Here is a 20,847-nt window from a genome sequence, read left to right on the forward strand (position 1 = left end):
CTTATATGGTTTTATTTTGGGCACCTTTTATTATGTTCAATATGATCTGGTATGGTCGGGATACATGGTTTATGTTTTTAGAAGTAAGAGACGGGAAAAGCATTGCACCGAATAGGGTGCTGACTTTGTAGAGGTAGCGTTGTGTCATTTTTGCAACATGGATATTTCGTTGCTGAGGGTGTACATCACTGCCCGGAGAAAGCTGTTGGTTGAGGTTGCCTTGCGAAATCCCGTCCTATGGCAGTGGTCACTGCCGAGCCTTGCCTGCGTGACGGAAGGAGCTCATGAGTCGTGCCCAACCCAGGTTGTTGTCTCTCGGTTTCGGGTCGGTACTTGGGTCTTCTGAGCTTTTTCGTCTCCGTCTTCAAAACTTACACCAATCAGCCTCACCTTTTGAGTACCATTCCCATCGACATGAACCGCTCGGTTTTCTCCTTGTCGTCCATTGACATCCATTTCTTCATTCATTGATGTGGCCTCGACCTATGAATGGACGGATGTTTACCCTGCGTGGCTCAAGATGATTGGCGTTGGTCGTTTCTGCCCAACTTGCTCTGCCCCCCACCAAGATTTCAGCTTGACAGGCCTGTTGCTGCGCCTTCTTCTACTCAAACGAGTCACTTCTCAATGTGCTCATACTTATCGACGCAGACTCGCGACCTACCTACCTACCTCTAGGTAGCCCAACACAAACATCTCGTGGATTTGAGCGAGCCTCGACAAACCTTCTTTGCGTCATTGCTTCATATCCATCACGCGTGGGCCGTTTGACTCATAAGAAGCCAGGCGTGGACTGCCTGTGGTTTGCCGCGGCGGCTTGACTTCGATATCAGCAACACAACCGTCGGCGGCGACTACAACTACAGCACCTGCCACCTGTTGACCATACTGCATTGACTGGGAGTTGTTCCAGCCGCTCAGTGATTTCTTTCTGGCGCCATGGAAGGCAAGCAAAGTCGCGTTCGCTTTGCAGATGAAGATGGAGGACGCCTGTCGACCGCTTATCGACAAATTGTGGCCAAGATGCCCTTCCTCGATGTGAAGGAACAGGAGCAGCAACAGCAACCGGAAGAGCTACAGGAAGAGGAAGAGGAACAGAAACAACAAGAGGAGGTAGAAGTGGAAGAGGAAGAGCATGAGGGTTCACCCAATCTTTGTCAGCGTTGCAAAGAGCTTGATCTCGACATGATCTTTAATGGCTTATGTCTTGACTTAGACTCAGGCAGCGAAATGGTACTATCCCTTGGCATTCTCGATAAGGACTCTCCATGCGGGCTTTGTCAGTTCTTCTACTCCATGCGCCGGCCAAACCTCACTGGTGAAACCACGGGCTTCTATCACCTACGCAAGTACATCTTAGAGAACTACCACATGCCGAAAATATGGTCGAACCGTTTTTCCTCGTATACCGTGTGGGCTGTTGATCCGGGTTCGGGATCTCAAGACTTGGAATGGGGTGGCCATGGGCTTTCAATTCAGCACATGACTGACAGGCCACAGTTATTGTTTCTCCCGCAATCCACCCAACCTTGCCCGTATCCAGAAGAGTGGACCTTTAAGGGATTACCTGTCTCTGAAACATCTATCAACTATCGTTTACTGCGTCATTGGATCATGGAGTGCGAGGATCACTGGGGATGCAGGAACTCCAGCTCCGAACTCATCAACGCTTACACTGGACCAACGATCCGTGTGATTGATTGCGCAACTCGTCATATCGTGGATCGACAGCCTGGTGACAGATACATAGCACTTAGCTATGTTTGGGGTAACCAGCCGTTGGTTGGGAACAAAGGCAGTCGGGTTCTGCCAACCAATGCCCCAAAGGTTGTCGAGGATGCAATGGTCGTTGTCAAGAGGCTTGGCCAGCAGTATCTTTGGGTTGACCAATACTGTATTGATCAGCATAACGATCAGGACAAACACGCCCAAATCAAAAACATGGATCGCATCTACGAGGGATCCCATGCAACTATTGTAGCCTTTTCCGGGGTTGATTCATCTTCTGGACTCCCTGGCGTCAGCAGCATACCAAGAACACGGCAACACAGGTTCACATCTTCTAAAGTGACCTTACTAGGCTTCACACCTCCGATAACCCGACAACCTTTGGACGCCTCAATTTGGATGAAGAGAGGTTGGACCTTTCAAGAAGCCCTTCTCTCACGGAGATTGCTTATCTTCACCCAAGAACAGGTGTACTTCCTCTGTTCGCGCGGGTGGTGGGTTGAAAGCTGCACTCGAAGAAGTTGGATGCGTAATACTACCAACAAATTCAAACCATTCCTGTCGGAGGCAACGATGAACTTAATTTCACCTTTGGCCAGGATACCTGTTCAAGAATTCGAATACATGCTGCCAGTTGGGATCAGTGGTCTCCTCGATCTTTTTGAAAGATTTACGCGGCGACAATTGAGCTTTCAGTCCGACGCGCTGGATGCTGTTCGGGGCCTGCTTTCACGAGTCATGGTTTTAACCTATTGGGGGATACCTGTCAACAACTGCGTCTTTGATTTCGACACTTTGACGGTGAATGCAGTCTTCCTTCAATGTCTTTTTTGGCAGCCTGATCGTAAGGCCACAGACGCAGAATATCTTGGCCGTCGAGAAGGATTTCCAAGCTGGTCATGGCTTGGTTGGAGGATACCAGGCACTTTTGGGTATAGTGTTATGGTCCCTTCCGTTGGGTATCGTGGTAATGACGAGAGGTGTTTGGAAGATGTACTCTCGACTGTCAAAGTCGAAGAGACCGACGGTACACTTCTTTCTATACTCGATCTTGTTGAACTATTTGGAGCAGAGGTGGAACGCTCGAGAATGCTGCCTGAGAGGACAACCTACCTATGGCTTGAAGGGCTTGTTCTGACGCTGGGTTTCCAGCCCGTTGGCAACCGTCATGACGGTGAAATCTGCTTCTGCTTCAACCATCCACTGGGCCATCAAGATTCTACTTGCCTGATGGAAGGTAGCTGTGCACTGGATAGCAAAGATAACGAAGTAAGCTTTCGGTTGGATGTGAGGGGCTCTGAAGAGATATGGAGGACAACGCTCGCTAAAAAGTGGAGTTGTCTCTGGATGTACTGCTTGGACGGGCGCCATCACTTTCTCATCCTTGACGAAGGAGATGATGCTGCGTATTGTGTTGGTACACTTTGTCTTGGGGATTTCACATGGGACAGGAGCTTGGTTGAGAAGTTGAAGGCAAAAGTACCGCATGAATACAGGAAGGTTAGGATAGGATAGATGGTGTCCACTAGGTAGTTCCTGGGGTTGGAGATGTCACGGAGGCGAATGCAATGATGATGTCTTACACGGCTGTCTCACACTCTCACTCTGTTTGGTCTTATCGGTTGCTGACATGTCATAAAGTTTCTTGGAATTGTGCCCAGAGCGGTGAAGTAGTTTAGATGTATTGATACACAGTATTTACAGGAGAGGTTTCTCGATATGTAACCCGTCTCTTGAAACATCCCCTTGGGTACGGGACCGGACTCGGCACGGCGCGAAACGGCACGGGCCGGGGAGGGTGGGGTAACACCTGCCGGGAAATCCCCAGACGGCTCGGATGGGCGGGGTTGATGGCGGGGTCCGAGCGTACGTCATTCAGCGTTACCATCTTTCCCCTTCCCTTTTCACTCTTGGACATTTTACGATCGAGCACGGGGCGTCATCGATGAACGAAAGGCCAATTCAAAATCGAGTGACCAAAAACATGTTACAATTTCAGAACAAACAGACTCCGAAAAGCCAACCCAGTTACGAACAAACACATTACATATTGACAAACTGTCATCCAACAAAATAGAAATGGTATCAAACTCCCCTCATTCACCTATCCATTATCACCATCCCATCTACTCATCCCAAGTAACCTTCATGGTCACGGGGAACGGCGTCACAGCGCCCCAGTCCTCGCGGAGGTAGAACGTCTGGCTCAGCTCCTCATTCAACTCCCTCGTGATCTTCTTCAGCTGACCCTGCGGCCCGGGCGCCCGACGGACGTTGCTCCGCTTGAACAAGCTGCGGAACATTTCCCTCAGCGCGATCTGGCTGACCTCGTGGCCAAGGTACGAGTGCGTGCCGAAGAAGAAGATCTTGTAGGCCTCCAGCGGGCGGGACGGGTTGACTTCCTCGGGGTTAGGGAAGGTAGTTGGTGATTTGGCCGCGGATTTCTGTTTTCGTCTGTTAGTACTCTGCTCGATGGACAAGAGACAGACTGAAAGGGGAAGGGGAGATCAAAACTTACCACGCTAACAAACACCCTATCGCCAGGCTGCACCCTCACCTCGCTGCCATCCTCCTCCTTGATGGCATCCACCGCACTCGCCTGCCTAAACGCCCCCAATGCGTTGCCCGACAACCGAATGCCCTCCAACACATACCCAAGCAACTGCGCATCCGCGCTCGCACTCGCCGGCTGCCTCGCCAGCTCCTGGATAGCTCCCAAATGCGCCTGTCCCTTCTCACCCAGATAAAAGTCCGCCGCGCTCGCGAACGCCTCGGCAATACTCGGCACGCTCGACGCCACGATAGGCAACACCTGACCAAACGCAACATCCGACGCGCTCAGCCCAGCCTTGGACAACCGCTTGACGAGGTCGTTGCCGTACGCAGTCAGCGCGTTGTTGTTGCCGCCGCTGCTACCGCCACCACCACCCAGAAGCGACCCAAAGAAGGAAGTCTGGCTCTTGACGGCGCTCTCCAAAGCCGTGCCGAGCTGCGTCGCCACCGTGCGGGCCGCGTCGCGCAGCTGGTGCGTCTTGACGGGGTCGTGGTCGTAGAAGATGGCGGCGAAAATGACTGCTAGCACGGCATACAGTTCCTGCGGGGTGTACAGCCCATTGGCGTTGTTCTTGGTCTGCAGGGAAATGCCAAACACCTTGGCGGCGAACAAGGTAGGCACAATGTTGCCGACGTCGCGGACGAGGTCGACGAGCAGGTGGCCGCCGACGTTGTAGCTCTCCCCGGCCAGGAGGGCGTCGGTCGTCTGCGCGAAAAAGGCCTTGACTTGCTCTGCCCACTCGGCGCTGTACAGTTGCTCGTGGATGTCGCGGCGCTGGCTGTCGTGGGCGTCCGGGTTGTTGTTGCTGAGGGGTTTGCTGCCGAGGAGGGACTCGAGACCGGCGTGCCATGAGGACTTGTACGCGCCGCTCGTGCCCTCCTTGTCGTTGTCGAGCACGTGCTGGGCGCCCGCGTGCGTCTTCACCTGGTGCGGCTTGGGCTGGCGGGTGGGTCGGCTCCAGTCAAAGAGGTGGTCGCGCTTGAGGTCCGTGAGGATCTTCTTGTTCTCCGCGGGCGTCACCATCGGGTAGTGCGCATACACCGAGTTCTCCTTGAAGTGGTTGGGCAGGGCGCGCATAAAGAGCTTGTAGAAGACGCAGCCGTGGTTGAGGTTCAGGTCGTACTGCACCTCGTTGTAGCCCCAGTTGGTCAGGTTGCGCGGGTTGTAGTCGATGGTGTAGTGGCGGTCGCCGCGGACGAGGCAGACGGCGTCCGACAGCACCACGCGCGAGATGGTGTAGGTTGGCGCGATGCCCACGCCGGGCACCATGGGTGACTTGTGCTCTTCGGCGACGATACCTGGGTACAGCTCGACAAAGTCCGGGTGGTCGTACAGCCGACGGAGAGCCTCGGACACGCCGGGGTCCGAGTTGATGTCCTCAAAGGTCTCGTACGGCTTGAGGCCAAAGTGCTTGCGGAACTCGTTCAGGCCGGCCAGGTTCCATTTGCGGCCCTGGATGATACCGAGGATCTCAACGGCCCGCATGGAAGGAGGCACGTTCTTGGCGCCAAAGGAACCAGCGGGATCCTCGATGGCGTCGGCGATGCACTCGGCCAGCTCGTCGTCGCTGATCTTGCCGTTGGCGTCGCGGGTGAAGTGGCCCTTGTCCTTGCGGATGGGCCGGTCGGCCGGGTCCGCAGGGATCCCACCCTCGAACTTGCCGAAGCCCATGATCAGCTCGTGGAAGCTGAGGTCGCTGCCGGGCTTGCCAAAGAGCTCGTAGTAGAAATCCTCGATCCAGGCCTCGTCCTTGGCCGAGATGCACGAGTGCCACCGGTAGCAGAGGTTGAACTCGGCCGAGACCACGTTGCCGGTACCGCGCTCCGCACCGTCCTTGGTGCCCACGTCAATGCCCGTGTCGGCACGGGGGTCGAGCGTCCACGTGGTGTCGACGCGGTTGAGGTTGACAATGTTGCGCACGTAGTCGAGCAGGGTGATGTTGATGTACAGACCCGAAGTGATGAGTCTGGCCGTCTGGAACAAGTCGTTGTCGTACTTCTTCCACGCCGCCTCAGCCTTCTCGCCCTCGAGCTTGGGCGACGGCTTGTTGAACCGGCCGTCCTCGTTGATGGCAATCAGGTTGTCGCACGTGTAGTTGTGGAACCGGTTGAAGAAGATGAGCAGCACGCTGACGCCGGGAGGCATGCCCAGCAGGCGCTTGTCGGCGTAGCAGTCCACCTTGAGCTTACCGTCCTTGAAGGTACGGATCGTGTCCTGCATGTCCTGGTTGCTGCCGTACAGCGGCGACAGGTCGAGGTAGGAAGACGTCTTGGACTTGCTCATGTCGCGGTAGTCGGTCCAGAACAGATCGTGGATGATGATGCTGGCCCAGTACCACAGAATGCTGGACACGTTGTTGGGGTGCGACTTGTACTCGGTGCGCTTCATGACCGAGTCGAAGATGAGTTCCGGGTCGGGAAGAGCGCCCTGCCTGATGACGTTGGGCCTCACGGACCGCGCATACGTGTTGCCGGCAGCACCGAGCTGGGGGAACATGATGTTCTGTGTCCATGTGTCAGCAATCTGTCAAGTTCTTGGGGTTGATGAGGATAACACATACGTTGCAAGAACCATCGGCCTTTCTGTACTGGTAATACTCGCCCACGTATATCGAAGGGGGGTGCTCGAGTGTGTACCACAGCTCACCCAAGAAGCCGTTGGTCAACTCGACTCGTAGCTTGGAGTTGCTGGGGAGGTTAGAGACAAGCTGGATGACCTTTTCCATGATCATGGTCTTGTCATCGGCGAGCCTCTCGCCCTTGATCTTGGCCACTACCATGTGCTTCAGGGTCTTGATGTCTGATAGGCATGTTGTTAGCATTGGCTGGCCATGGCACCGTGATGGCGACAGACACAACTTACCTGCCCATCGAAGGGTCATCAAGTCACTGCTGAGCTTGCCCCATTTTTTGTTCTCGCTGAAAGTGCCTGCGCCTTGCTGGGTAGGCAGCGGCTGGACAGCCGATTGGATGGTCTGTCTGTGTCTCTCAAACGCGTTTTCTACTCCTTGTCGGCTGGCGCCGGTAAAGGGGAGCTTCATCGAGGTAGGCCTGGGCTTGGCCATGCTAGCCGTCCTCTCAGCCTTGGGGTCAGGGCCGATGACGGTTCGGCTCTTGGTCTCCTTGCCATTGTCGCTGGTGCTGGCCGACTGGCCGTTTGTACCGTTCTGATAGCTGGACATTGTGGCTTGTGGTGAGAATTAGGAAAGGGGGTATTGGGGTATAATGGAAGAGAAGCACAGAAAAAGAAGAAGTTTACAGGTAGGTACCCGTCTTTCAGAGTGAACTGGGGACGGGAGAGACGGGAGAGGGGAGGAATGAACCCTTGAGAAGAAGACCGGGAGAGATAGAAGAGAGGGAAGAGGCGAGGATGATACACCTAATAACTGCAATGAAATGCAGTAGGTATACGGTCCGTACAGAGAAGAAACAACGAACGAATACCAGCGGTTGTTCTGATGTCACACAGGTGGTTCACGGCATATCCCACTTTGTACCCCGAAGCTTTTTCCCTGAGACAGTCAATGAGCTCCCTCCCGTGCTTTCGCTCCAATGATGTCTCGCCATGATGGTCGGGCTAACAATGATCGATGGAAAATCTCTGAAGGGGGGTTGGCTGTTGGTTTGTCAACCAGTGTCACTACCTACCTCTACCTATCAGCACGCGTGGGGAGGGGAGGGGAGGGGAGGTTCGTCCACACACCACGGCAAATGGTCTCCCTTTGGTCCAGTTGGTTGTACGTCCGGAGTTCAGTGGGAAGAACTGAAGACGACAAAGCTCACTAACAATCAAATAGAGCAAAAAAATCCACTTGGGGCCATTTCCCACTCTCCACTGCGGCTGAAAGTGATGAGCCTAAGTGTTGCATGGGGGGAACGACTCGCGACAGCCCGCTAGGTACCAATTGGATGAAGATCGCTGAAGGGATTGACGGGAAGTGAACCTTTCCATTGGTAATCAAGTTGCTTGTCTTCTTCGATTGCTTGTTTTCGATTGCTGGACTTTTCGGTTGTCGTCCATTCACCACCACTCAACTCACAGGCGGGCACTCTTACACCACATCTCATGCGTGGGACCAAGATGACCACAGAGGTTCGATGTGATAGAGAGAACACCAGGTAACCTTGTCCAATTGGGTGGTGGTTTAGCAAGAGATCGCCGTCCCGCCCCCAGTCCACAACTCCACTGTCACCAGCGGGGAGGAGCCGAACAGATCCGATCAGAGAATGTGTCCCGACGATCCACCACTCCCCAGCGATTTCCCATCCAGGGTCCAAAGCCGCTGGGTGGTACTGAAGGTTAGGTTCAGGGCAAAGAAGAAGAAGACATGGAGGGTTCGGGCTCCCAAGTGCCCGCCCGGGATTCACACCAAACTTTCCCTTGCGATGGAACCAGACCCCCTTCCTTTCACTTCAATTCCCCTTTCACCCGCAGATGCTACCAGCCCCAGAAACCCCACTGATCGACGAGACCATGTATGTAAGTGGCACAAGCGGAAAGCTAAGATTCACAAATTGCCCGACCTGACCAATCCCAAGACGCCTTTTTGAGACACCACTGCCGGGCTTGATTGACCACATCACGACGGGAATAGTGTGGTGAACAACAACAACAACTTTAGACTATCCAACATAGTACACGGCAAAAACCTCTGCTTTGGCAAATCATTACGGCTGTCCAGAACTTGGCAAAATGGAGGAGGCTTTGCAAGAGGAATACTTGGAGGATTACGGGCAGTCAAGATGCTTTGCAAAACGATGGGGGTTTTGCTATACATCGACCTCTATTCCCGCAGATCCACATACAACTCTTAGGGTATCTCAGCTAGGCCCATATGGAAAAGTAAGAATGCCCGGCCGCTAGTTGGTAGTTGGTATAGGGGGGTGGGGCGAGGAGGTTCAGCGGGTTTGTCGAGGTCCGAGACTAAGGCAAGGTCTATTTCTTTTTTTTTTTTTTTTTTTTTTTTTTTCCTTCCCTCTCTCCCCTGATTCAGCGGCCTCTGAAACGTGCCCAATCAACGAATTCCCTTTAGACATTCTTGGTCCCTCTGCGCCGGTGAGCATGCCGGACGGAACTCCTCTGTCCCAATTCGGCTACCCTCGCAGGCTGGATGCCAGCTGAAGATAGCCAGGGTCGATGGGATTGGGGGGAATCCAGTCACACTACCTAGGTATTATGACCCTCCTTCACCTCCATACTCTACCTATTTTTTTTTTGGTCACCGCCCTCGCCAACATTTCCGTCAGTCCAATAGGGCCAGCCTTCCAAGGACTTTGCTCGTCACATACTGTGTCTCGGAGGGTTGAATCGCGGTCGAGCCTATGATGGAGGACAAGAAATGGAGATGTCTGCAGGCGTCCTGCGAGAGAGGGATCTGATATGCTCGCAATCAACGCCAAATCCACCCCATTGTCCCCCCCACGTGTCCCCATCACCAATGATCGGCTTTCGGATTGTCGGTCAGGATGTCATCGTACTCCATGGGCTACCACAGTGGCTGGTACTACAAAATGCAGGAAGGCGGGGGATGCAAATTTGATCGTCCTCGAGTATTCCCCCGAACATGGCCATCTCCGAGTCTTATGGTCCCCGAGTGCTACGAAAGAACGACATCCATGGACCTTCCAACCCGAGTCAAGCAAGGGTGGAAGGGAGAAAAAAGAGTTGCATAATGCAACCGAAACTCACCCTGTTCGACCTTTCCCTTCCCTTTCACTTGTAAGACGTACCCCTATAATGCCGTTCAAGACAAGAATTTTTTTCTCGAATCGGATCGGGATTAGCAAGGTGGCTGCTGTGGAAGGTATTTGAATCAAAAGTACCCCGGTTCCACTTCCAATAAGGCGAAAATGTTATCAAACACATACATACACCTCACGCTGTGTAACTAACCCCCTCCCCCCTTTCCCCTCTTTCCAAGTCCCGACATACCGGAACACGCTTTGTCGAGGTTTGAAGGACTTCAGTTGGGTGCTTGGTCGTGAGTGCCGGTGCTTCTGTTACACACAGGAAAAAACAAACGACTCAGGCTGGTAGGAAGTCATCATGGATAAGTCCCACCTCTTCCCTGGCGAATATGAGCCTCACCATCACGGTACTGCTCATGGCCAAGGGCCCAACGCAACGGACCGGGCATCACCGTTCAGTGACCACGACCACGAAGACTACTTTTCGACACATTTGCCTTCGATACCTGTGGCACCGCCAGGGACGGACAACAAAGATCCCATGACGGGCCGAAATCACCGGCCGCGCAAGATCGTCTTGTGCTTTGATGGAACTGGCAACAAGTTCCAGGGCGATGACTCGGACAGCAACATCCTCAAGATTTACAGGATGCTGGATAGGACGGCTGATGACCAGTGTAAGTTCCGTAATCCAGACCAGCAAGAACATGAAAGCAGTCGTCATGCTAACAGTCACTCTCAGACCACTATTACCAACGTGAGTTTTCATGATGAATCCAATGCCGGTAGTCACCACCACACCATAGCAGCTAACCTCCTTGCACAAAGCCGGCATCGGCACCTATGTCGTCTCCACCAGCCTCACCCGCACCAGCGCCGTTGCCCGGCTGCGCTCATGGTACATCAAGTCCAAAGACTCGGCCATCGGCACTTCCTTCGACCAGCACGTCGTGGGCGGTTACCGCTTCCTGATGCGCTTCTATCGCACCAACGACGAGATCTACATCTTTGGCTTCTCGCGTGGCGCCTACGTCGCCCGCTTTCTCGCCGAGATGCTCGACTACATCGGCCTGCTCTCGCACGGCAACGAGGAGATGGTGCGGTTCGCCTGGAAGGCCTTCTCCAACTGGCAAGTCCGTCGCGCCGACGACTCGCCCGAGGGCGCGCAGAAGAAGAAGAAGATGTACGACTTCCTCAAGGGCTTCCGCGAGACCTTTTCGAGACCCGTCAGGAGGATCCAGTTCCTGGGCCTGTTTGATACCGTCAATAGCGTGCCGACGTTTGAGTCGGCGTGGATGGAGAGGAGCAAGTTTCCGTATACGGCAAGGACGTCGGCCAAGGTGGTCAGACATGCGGTTAGTATCGATGAGCGGAGAGCAAAGTTCAGGCAGGACTTGATCTACCAGAGTGCGCACAGGAAGTGTTCCAAGGATCGCCATCCGGCGAGGGAGAAGTTGCATGAGTTTCACGAGAACCTGAAGTATCGCGGCCGAGGCCATCACCCGCACGCTGCCGGTGCTGCTGAAGGTACTGGTGGAATGAACCGTGGCAGAAAATCTAACCCGCTTGCGGTGCCTGAGCAGGAGCCAGCTCCTTACCGCACGCGTTCCCACTCGGTTCGGTCTCGAAGGACCAACAGGTCCGGAGTATCCGGTCGAGGCGGTCCCAATCATGACGCTCATTCCGAGGTCTCTGTCGGTCCTCACCCCGAGACTGACGATGACGGGGAAGACTTTGAGTCATCGGAGGACGAGCACGAGCAAGACATCGACGAGGTATGGTTCTCAGGCGGACATGCCGATATTGGCGGCGGATGGAGTGTCGAAGAAGGCCAAAAGCCTGCATCGCACATCCCCTTGTGCTGGATGGTCCGCGAAGCCATGCGCGCCGGTCTACACTTTGACCCCGACAAGATCCAGGACATGGGCTGCGTCGACTTGATGGACGAAATGGGCATCGAACACGGCCCTGACACCACTGCCGCTCAAAAAGACCACCTCAAGTCTGAACACCTCGGAGGAGGGTCAGCAGCGACCGACGGCAACGGAGTCGCCAAATCCTGCACATGCTCCAAATCTCCCCAACAACAAGTTGACCGCAACACCATCCCCAACATCACCGTCCGCAGTCCCAGCACCCCGAGAATCTTCCAGCAATCCTCCTGGAAATTCGACTCCTTCTCCTCCTTCAAGGACAAGAGCGGTTACAAGTCCGGTGACAAACCAACAAGCTCCACCACTGGAAAAGACAAGGAAACAGCCCCCGACGCCATGACCAACATGAACTGCCCCTCCAGTCCAACAACAGTCGAAAACGGCAGCCTCAACTCTCCCACCAGCAGCAGCAATAACAGTGGCACCTCCACTTCTTCTTCTTCTTCTTCATCTTCATCATCATCAGAGTCCGGAGGATCCTGCCCCCTGCACAACCCCCCCTGGTCCTTCAAAGACATGATCCACGCCTGCCACACGGCGCGCATCCACGACTCCTTATCCTTCGACTGCGGCCTCAGCTTCGGCTCCGTACTCGCCTGGAAAATGATGGAATACCTCCCCTTCCGCCGGCTCGACTTGAACGAAGACGGCAGCTGGAAACCGATCCGCTGGCCTTTGCCGTGCGGCGAGGTGCGCGATATTCCGGATAATGCGAGGGTGCACGGGAGTGTGATTAAGCGGATGCAAATGTGCGAGACGTATAGGCCGGGCAATCTGATTATTGGTGGTGGTGGACGGGGTGTGAGGGTTGCTGGGAAGGAATACGGGATTGGCGAGTGGGTTTGTGTCAAGGAGGAAGGGGATCCGGTTGGGGAGGTGTGGATGAAGAAGAGCGCGCTGGAGAAGGCGGCGAGGGAGGCGGCTGGGTTGGGGAGTGACAGTGATAGGGAGAAGGATAAGAAGAAGAAGTGGGAGGGAAAGAAGGATGGAGGAAAAAAGAAGGAGAAGAAGGAAAAGAAGGAGAAGGGAAAGAAGGAGAAAAAGGAAAAGAAGTAGGTAGGGTGGGTGGTTACGTCGCGCTCGGTAGCACCTAGGTTTTTGATCGCTTGTTTTTAGTTTAGGATACCAGTTTACTTGCTAGGATACCTCTAGTCTATACCAATTTGACTCAATTCGGCTTCTTCTTTCCCATTAATTCCCAGTTCCACAAAGTGAACTCATCTAAAGCAGCTAATTCACAGATCGTGACAACTAACTCCAAATCCCATATTCACATAGCGTGCGAGACTCCGTGCTACTTCCCCAGCTAATCTCTCTCTTCTGGCTCCCTGCAACTTGTTGACAGTTGCCCTGGACTCAGTCACTCAATTGTTCCATCGGCCGCAAATTTGGTCCAACGATCCATAAAGGCATTCGCCCTTCTCGCAGCCTCTACCATCGAGGCTTTGCGCATGTCTATCTTCGCCTGAAACGCGTTGAGATCCCGCTCCAATTTCTTTAAGGCGGGGTCCATGTCATCCGCCACCTCCGCAACCATTTCCGCTTTCTTCTGTCTCCAAAAAGCTCGGATCGAGTCCGTTGACGCCTGAAACGCGTTCGTTTCTTCCTCGCATTGCTTCAGAATTGCGGTACAATTGTTGTACTCTTGTACTGCCGTGGTGAATATGTTAAAAATGAAATCTAGATCGTCGTCGTCGTTACTTGCAGTTGCAACAGGGTGTACCTCCTCGTCGTCGTGATCGTCATCCACAGAGCGGCTAGAGCCCGTGTTCAAATTTGAAGCTAGCTCGGAGGCAGCAGAAGCTTCCTCGATGTCGACGGAGACATGAGGATCAGGCAACAAGTCCTCAGCCTGCGCGTGATACTCGTACGCGGGGTTCAAAGGAGGAGGCGACGAAGCCGGCGTGGAGAGCTCGGAATCGCTAGGTGCAGGCGAAACATCGCGGCCATCAAGGGGAAAGCCGGAAGTATTGAATCCCCCGCATGGAACACTCAAGGCTCGGGCGCGGCACATGTCCTCAGTCATGGTCTCAACCGTACAAGTAGGGCCGGGCGACTCTGAGCGACCTACGTACATACGGTACATCCACGTCAGACATGTCTCAAGATAACAACTCGGAACAGTGACATTCATTATGAGACGTACCTGACAAGCGATACATGTTGCGGTAGTGAAGGCGAGCCTTGGAGACCTTCCACTGCTGCACGTTGAGTGGATGTAGAGAGGTTGGGGTTCGCCGCCGTAATTTCTGACAGCTGAATACGGTTCAGAGTGATGCTCGTGGTGACGTTTGCTGTGATGCAGATGACGATATCGAGGTGATCTTGATGAAGCAGGAGTTCGACGGCGTTATTTTCTCTCACGTTGACACCCAGCCAGCCGGCCTGCCGTACCTGTTGCTGCGCGTGCGAGGTGACTCAGATGTCAAGTTTGCGAGGGTCCTGAGAGCGCAGTGATCTAGAGTTCGTTCGCGTGCAACGCCTAAATGAGTTGGGGAGGATGGAATCTCTAGTGGTATATCTAGATGGCGGGAGATAGGAAATGAAGACTGCCCTCGAGGAGTGAGAATTACCAGTGATGCGGTAGAGAATGAAGATGAGGATAAAGTGTGAGTGGGAGGTGGAGGTGAAGGATGGGTTGCTCGTCGAGGAATTCAGGAAGAAGTGAGAGAAGGGGAGATAAGGAGAGTGTCGAGAACAGAGAGTGTGAAGCCGCGTGAGATCACTGTCAAAGGAACACGATGAAAGTCAAGCTACTTATTCTTATTTACCTCACCCTAGCTCCTGTTTGGGGTCAGTCTGGGATGAAAATGAGTCGTAGGGTGTCATACCATTTGCCTCCATCATCTGATGCCTCGACAACCATCAAACAGAAGAAACAGAGAATCGAATCGAGACAGAGAGCAGAGATAGCAATCGAACCCCTTCACAAACAACACCTTCAGGAAGTATTCACTTCTTCTCCAACACAAAAACCACCGGTGCCTCTCCAACCGCCTCAACCACCTCCTTCAACTCCAACTGCTCAAACCGCTTCTTCCTGAACCTCAGCACTTCCTGCAAACATCTTCTAAGATCCGCGTCCTCCACCGAAGACTCGTCGCACAACCCTTGCGCAGTGCTAAACAAGCCGAAAATGCGTTCCAGACGCTTCGCCACTTGCTTCTCACCGGCAGCTCCCACGTCATGATCCCGAGCAGCGTCACGATCAAGAACAGATTGAGACTGATGATATAGCAAAACCATCAAAGCCACTCTAGCATGCAAAATCGCAGCAATGAACGCCAGACGCGGTAACTTGGCCTCGGAACAATCGTCGAGCAGGACAGTGCCAGTTTGCAGGAAAGAGCCCACGGAGCGCTGCAGTTCAAGATCAGCGCGCGTGCCGAGCAGGTTTTGGTCCTCGCCCATCTTGACCGACAGTCTGAACTTGTCGCGGAGTATTGCCTCTTGGACTTTGTGTTCAATCAGTCTCGCGCCTAGCACCTTGAGTTGAGCGGGTAGAGCACCTGCTTTCTGTGCCCGGGGATCAGAGCTCGCTTTAGGACCAAGACTGAGTCCGTTCATGGCTCCCGTCAAGGAGTCATGGGCCATCATACGCTCTTGCGTCTTCTGGCAAAGAGCCCTCAGCTTGTTGCAACCCTCATAGCGATCCTGGGGAGGCGATCCCTCGGTTAGTTTGCCATGGTCATCGGCCGCCAGCTCTTTCCCAAGAAAAAGCTGCTTAGCGGTATCGACATCAGCATTGTCAGCCGACTGTCTCAGCTGGTCATCGACAAACGCTAGCATGCGTTCAATGTCCCCCAAGCCCCAAGTAGATGGCTGGCAAATTTCACACGTCTTGTGTTCCACGGCGACGCGTTCCTCTTGGCCGTGAGTTCCTTGTCGACACAGCCAGCATGTGCCTTGACACTTGTGGTTACAGGGCAGCGGAGCATTGCACTTTGCTTCACAAAGAAACCTGCTCGAGGAAACGTCCGTGGAACAATCGACTGTCACCCTATGACCACAAGCGGGTGCCTGTTTATCCACCTTGACGCGGCAGAGAACAGACTTCAGGTCCAGGAGTTGGTAGCATAGCAGCTTGTCCTTGGTATGTCCACACGGGAGTTTGATGTCTTTGACAATCACCATACACTCTCCACATTCTCTTCCACATACTTTGGGGCAAGCATGCTTGCATGTTTCTCGAACTCTAGAACAAGGCTTCGGGCAGATGACGGCCTTGTGTAGCAGCTCCGAGTGACACTTGTTCGGGCAGGGATGACCGCAGACTGGAAGCCGGTCGGCACAGGCAAGTGTACAGCCTCCCTCGGGACTGACATAGACGAAATCTTCCGGTGATGTACAGTGTATCGGGGTTTTGGGATGCCGGGGACAACACAAAGGAATGGAAGGACCTGCCGCCTTTCTGGCCGAGATCTGCCGGTAAACATCCTTCCACATGTCCACAGCCGGGAACGTCGCCGCGTTGCCAATGAGGTACATGCCGTGCTGAACTCGACTGAGGAGAACGTTGATTCTGTTCTTCAGCCTCAAAAAGCCTACTTTGCTCTTTTTGTTGCTGCGGACAAGAGAGATAATGATGACCTTGGCCTGCTCGCCTTGGAAACCGTCAACCGTAGCAAGCCGTATGCCATCTTTCATCTGCATCTTGCCCGACGGTAATAGAGTTTGGGTTGGGATTTCGGAGTCTCCAACCATGTTCTTCTTGTCGAATCCCTGGGCAGCTAAGCGTTCTTCATCTCTTTCGCTCAAGACAACCTCGAAATACTCGTCAAGTGATGCCTGAAGCTTGAGCAACTGGCCCGCATATGGCGTAAGAATGGCAATGTCTTTACCTTCGTAAACCCCCTGACGGACAATATGACGGACAAGGGCGGTAGCCATCGCAACTTCCATGGAGTTGATATAAGACATGCCCTGGGCTGCATTCAGGCCAATGTCTTCTTCGTAGCCATGATCCCACCAAAACAGTCTGTCCCGTAGGCCAACCACCATTGGGCGGTCCTTGACGCGAGAGCCATCTTGAAGGTCTTTGTAGACATTGTTTCGGATGAGTGCCGAAATCTCAGGTGGCATACGTTGCTGCTCGTTCAGTTGGATGACAGGGAGAGGCTTCATTCCAGGCTCACCGGTGACACGTCTCTCGAAGAGGCTGCGGTCAAGCTGGTAGTGCTTTCCAACCTGGGTCTCCATGCTGAACTGCATCGAGTTCTGTACCAATGGGCGCAACTGCTGGTGATCGCCAATCTGGATGAGATGTTGAACTCCAGGTATGAACGCTGCCATCATGCGAGGCTCCATTACCTCAGCTGCCTCCTCGCAAATGATGACCTTGGGTTTCAGTTTGCGAAGCATTTCATTGTCAGCGGCCAGTCTCGAGGTCGTCATCAAGACGATATCTGCACCCCCAAGAATCCGACAGTCGATATCGGCCTTGACTCGCGCGAGAAGGGGCCGAAGACTCTGTGCATGGTGTAGATGCCGCATCAGAGACTGGGTTTGATTCCGGGCAAGCTGATCAAGCCAGTGATCCACCAATGTCCACCGCTCGCCGACTGCAAGCGAAAGGATGTTGGCCTCAGCTTTTACAATCAAGCGTGAAGGATTAGGAGCATTCGTCTGCGAGCCTTTGACTGACTGTGCCGGCCTTTGCCCAAGCCAATTCACGACAGGATCACCAACAAGTGTAAACCCTGCAGCATCCTCTGGTTTGAGTTGACTGTAGATCCTGGGGTGTTCAGTCGATAGAAACTCCTTCAGAAGCGGCCAGCCTGGCCGTCCTGCCATTGCTTGATGTATTGCATCAAGGCAGCTCCTGACACGGGAAAGCGTCGTTCCAATATTTACACGCGCTTCGCCCCTCGCTCTTTTCTCTCCTTTTGTTGTCTCTTTTTTTCTCCTCTTACAAAGATTGTATGTCTCCAACATCTTCGACTTGCTGCGGCTTCCAACACGTATAACATTCTTGATGCCGGCTTCAACGATGTGCTCGCCGAACTGGTCTAAGGCATGGTTGGTCTCACATCTATGAAGGAAGCTGAAGTTAGCAAGTGGTCACAGGTGAGGAGCCGGACATGAACTTGTATCTGAGTAACGACTTACACAATGAAAATGGGTGAGAGCTGGCAAGTCGTTTTGTGTTCCACCAAGACCTTGACAATTTGAAGACCGACATACGTCTTCCCTGTACCGGGAGGCCCCTGAATCTGGACGAATTCTTGGCTAAGCGCGGCGACTAGGGCTTGGGCTTGACTTGCATTGACCCCGGTAGCCTTCTGCAGTGCGATCATGTCCTTTCCCTGCGGTGTTTTGTTCGGATCCAGTTTCAAGCCAATGGGTTGTTTTTCCTTGCTGATACAGTCAAGCTTGTACGCAAATCCCTGCTTGCGAGCATAGGCTGGTGGGGGAACAGTAAGATGTTGTTCAGCAGTCTTTGATGTGGGAATAATCCACTGTTGGAACGCCAAACCAGTGTCCTTGGACATCCGTTGGATGTTGGTTAGTGTGGGCCCGTAGGCCTGCGGAATGAGCCCACAGAGCTCGAAGAGATGCCCCTGTACTTTTGCAACATGTAGCTCGTTAAGTAGAGTCATGTCCTCCTCGGTCTCTCGGGCCAGCTTAACAAATACCGTAGGCCGCATTCTCGACATCCTTTCCTTGAACCAGTCCGAAAGGTGCCTCTCTTGGTATTCATCGCCCCCGATAAGGTACAGCATTTGCCTTCTCCCGCGATGGGAGACCACCATGACAAGCAGTTTACCCGGTTGAAGGCGTGCGGATTCCACCCACCATTTAGCCTGGTCTGCCCGTGACAGGTTCCGAAGGTGCGGGAGCTGCATAAACGATATGGCACACATTATACCATTGTCCAGTTCAACGCCGACCTTCTGAATGACAGCCGCATTATAAAAATGGGCTAAACCATTTTGGCCCAGTTCAGAAGGATTTGTGTTGGAGCGGTTCTCGGCCGGACTGCAGGCTAACTGCTCGCGAAGGAAATCTTTTACCGTCGAAAACGTATTGTGACGATAGAGCCGGAAAAGTGTATCGACATAACGTTCTCTGGGATCCTTGAGGAAACTCTCCTGTGTGAAGTCTGTTGTAGGCAGATATTCCAGTTGCTGGCTCATGATCTCTCCGTGGGTTGGTAAGATCTGGATATCAGCAATTGCGATGCGATCATTATCGTGGCGGCCACCCGGCTTTGCTCCGGGGCTCGGGGTAACTAGCTGTGGTTGATTTGCGCGCAGATGGGTCTGTTTGGCAACAGTTGGGGCTTGTGGTGAATGGCTTGTATTTGTGCCCCCAATGGGCGCCGGGGCACTGCGAGCGGTCGTCCCACCAGTCTTGGGCGGTACTTTTGAGCTTTGAGCGGCGCCAGCAGCCAGCAATATGTGCAGAACATCGCGAAGAGCATGTGAACGGTTATCATATTTGAGAGGCGGGTACCGGTCGAGTAGCTTCTTGAGCGCTTTGGCTGTGAAATAAACCAAGCTGTGGATTTGTTGGACCTGAACACGGTGAAAGAGGCTAGTAAGTGTTGTCAACCACTCAATTCCTTCCACGCCGTCTTCTTCGCCAATGAGGGTGTAGAGCATTGCAAGGTGGTTGCTGGACGCGGTTGGATGGGCAACTAAGGAAGGGTGTGTAATGACTTTCAGCAAAGCTTCGTACAGTGCAAGTCTATACCTCCAATCCTGATGGTTCAGCGATGTAGATATCGTCTGCCTGAGGATGAATGGACCTCCTGTCTTGCCATCAACCAAGTCGGCGAGCAGGCAGCTATGTGGCACGCTACTCTGCGTCTCGAGAAGAGTGTATGCTTCTGCCCAAATATGTGGAAGGCTGTTGGCACCAGAGTCTCGTAACTTGCGACATTTCAGGGATTCCCTCCAGCGATTATACGCTGCTCTTTGTCGGCGATCGGATGGTTGAGCGGCTTGCGTTTTGGCAAGTGTCGTCTGTTGAACATGACTCTTCGGTTGTTGCGCTTGTGGCTGGTTTTGCAAGGATTTCTGGGTTTCTGTAACGGGGGTCTGTTGCTGCAATTGGGCCTTTGCGCGGTTCTTATTTTTTGCTTTCGACATGGCTTGACTCGTAGGCTCAAGGTCGGCCAGGAATACTCAGACGTAAGATGAGTACTCCAAGGAAGCTGGACAGGAGGAGTCAAGAGGCGCCGGCAGCGAGTGGAAGAACGGAACAGAAAAAAGAGAGAGGTGGATGGGCGTAGGAAATGTAGACGGCATCGAAATGGGTGAAGGGACGTTCGGAGTCTGAAAGGTGAAGGGCCAGCTACTTCACAGACCATTCTCCACCACGGATAGTCGGGTACCAAGCAAGGCGCAGTTTTCCGTTTGCTATTCGCTGAGATTTTCCTGCACAAGACGTTGTAGGCCTCAGTGCATCGTGCACGTCGTTGCAATGCGGCTCATGCCGCTGACAACAGACAGCGGCGTCAAGAACTGCCATTCGTCGCCTGGTCCTTTCTGCATCTTTGAAATGGGTCGCTAAGACTGCAAGAGGCCTGAAATTCCATGTCGTTGCTTGCCTGCTCGCCCAAAGACCGTAAGTGACTAGAGCACCGTATGGTCGATAAAGGCCATTGACAAGCCAATGGGAGACAGTCTTTTGCAAGTAGCAACCGTGTGACATTTCCCGAATCTTTTGACAATCTGCCAAGGCGTGTTAACTTTACTCTCGCCGGAGACTTGGTCCGCAATCATTTCTTGCTGGATGAAGCCATCGGTTATCATATGCAGCCTTGTCGCCAAAGGACCACCGATCCTCTGATATCACTTGATAGTTGCACAGCCAACCGGCTGGAGCTAGGCCTTGTAGCCCAGCGAACAAACTGAAAGGACGCCATCAGGGCTCAATGCCCAGCCACGCAGCTGTCTCGCTCGCAAGATGTGTGTTGTGTAACATGGGGAGGCGCATG

The 20,847-nt window shown here is 53.5% G+C and overlaps 5 protein-coding genes across 5 annotated transcripts; 2 read left to right on the forward strand and 3 right to left on the reverse strand.

Annotated features, from left to right (window-relative positions):
- Window positions 1-939: 939 nt before the first annotated feature.
- Window positions 940-2,959, forward strand: B0T23DRAFT_325301 (HET-domain-containing protein; the record flags this gene model as incomplete). Its single annotated transcript, XM_062835496.1, has 2 exons — window positions 940-2,288; window positions 2,881-2,959. The coding sequence occupies 2 exons, from the start codon at window positions 940-942 to the stop codon at window positions 2,957-2,959; spliced, it is 1,428 nt and encodes a 475-aa protein (XP_062689467.1).
- A 687-nt stretch (window positions 2,960-3,646) lies between these two features.
- On the reverse strand, window positions 3,647-7,947 carry B0T23DRAFT_345793 (heme peroxidase). Its single transcript, XM_062835959.1, has 4 exons — window positions 7,145-7,947; window positions 6,843-7,081; window positions 4,247-6,784; window positions 3,647-4,172 (listed from the first exon to the last, which is right to left on the reverse strand). Exons 1-4 carry the CDS (start codon window positions 7,461-7,463, stop codon window positions 3,855-3,857), a joined length of 3,414 nt encoding a protein of 1,137 aa, XP_062689468.1. The 5' UTR covers window positions 7,464-7,947; the 3' UTR covers window positions 3,647-3,854.
- A 2,263-nt stretch (window positions 7,948-10,210) lies between these two features.
- On the forward strand, window positions 10,211-13,111 carry B0T23DRAFT_236865 (uncharacterized protein). The gene is made up of 3 exons (XM_062833974.1): window positions 10,211-10,646; window positions 10,712-10,726; window positions 10,798-13,111. Exons 1-3 carry the CDS (start codon window positions 10,328-10,330, stop codon window positions 12,957-12,959), a joined length of 2,496 nt encoding a protein of 831 aa, XP_062689469.1. The 5' UTR covers window positions 10,211-10,327; the 3' UTR covers window positions 12,960-13,111.
- B0T23DRAFT_236860 (uncharacterized protein) lies at window positions 13,112-14,460 on the reverse strand. Its single transcript, XM_062833973.1, has 2 exons — window positions 14,050-14,460; window positions 13,112-13,970 (listed from the first exon to the last, which is right to left on the reverse strand). Exons 1-2 carry the CDS (start codon window positions 14,063-14,065, stop codon window positions 13,264-13,266), a joined length of 723 nt encoding a protein of 240 aa, XP_062689470.1. The 5' UTR covers window positions 14,066-14,460; the 3' UTR covers window positions 13,112-13,263.
- B0T23DRAFT_236859 (uncharacterized protein) lies at window positions 14,461-20,098 on the reverse strand. Its single transcript, XM_062833972.1, has 2 exons — window positions 18,012-20,098; window positions 14,461-17,934 (listed from the first exon to the last, which is right to left on the reverse strand). Exons 1-2 carry the CDS (start codon window positions 19,994-19,996, stop codon window positions 14,856-14,858), a joined length of 5,064 nt encoding a protein of 1,687 aa, XP_062689471.1. The 5' UTR covers window positions 19,997-20,098; the 3' UTR covers window positions 14,461-14,855.
- Window positions 20,099-20,847: the final 749 nt, after the last annotated feature.

The sequence above is a fragment of the Neurospora hispaniola genome, assembly GCF_033458365.1.
Source record: "Neurospora hispaniola strain FGSC 10403 chromosome Unknown B0T23scaffold_8, whole genome shotgun sequence".
NCBI lineage: Eukaryota > Fungi > Ascomycota > Sordariomycetes > Sordariales > Sordariaceae > Neurospora > Neurospora hispaniola.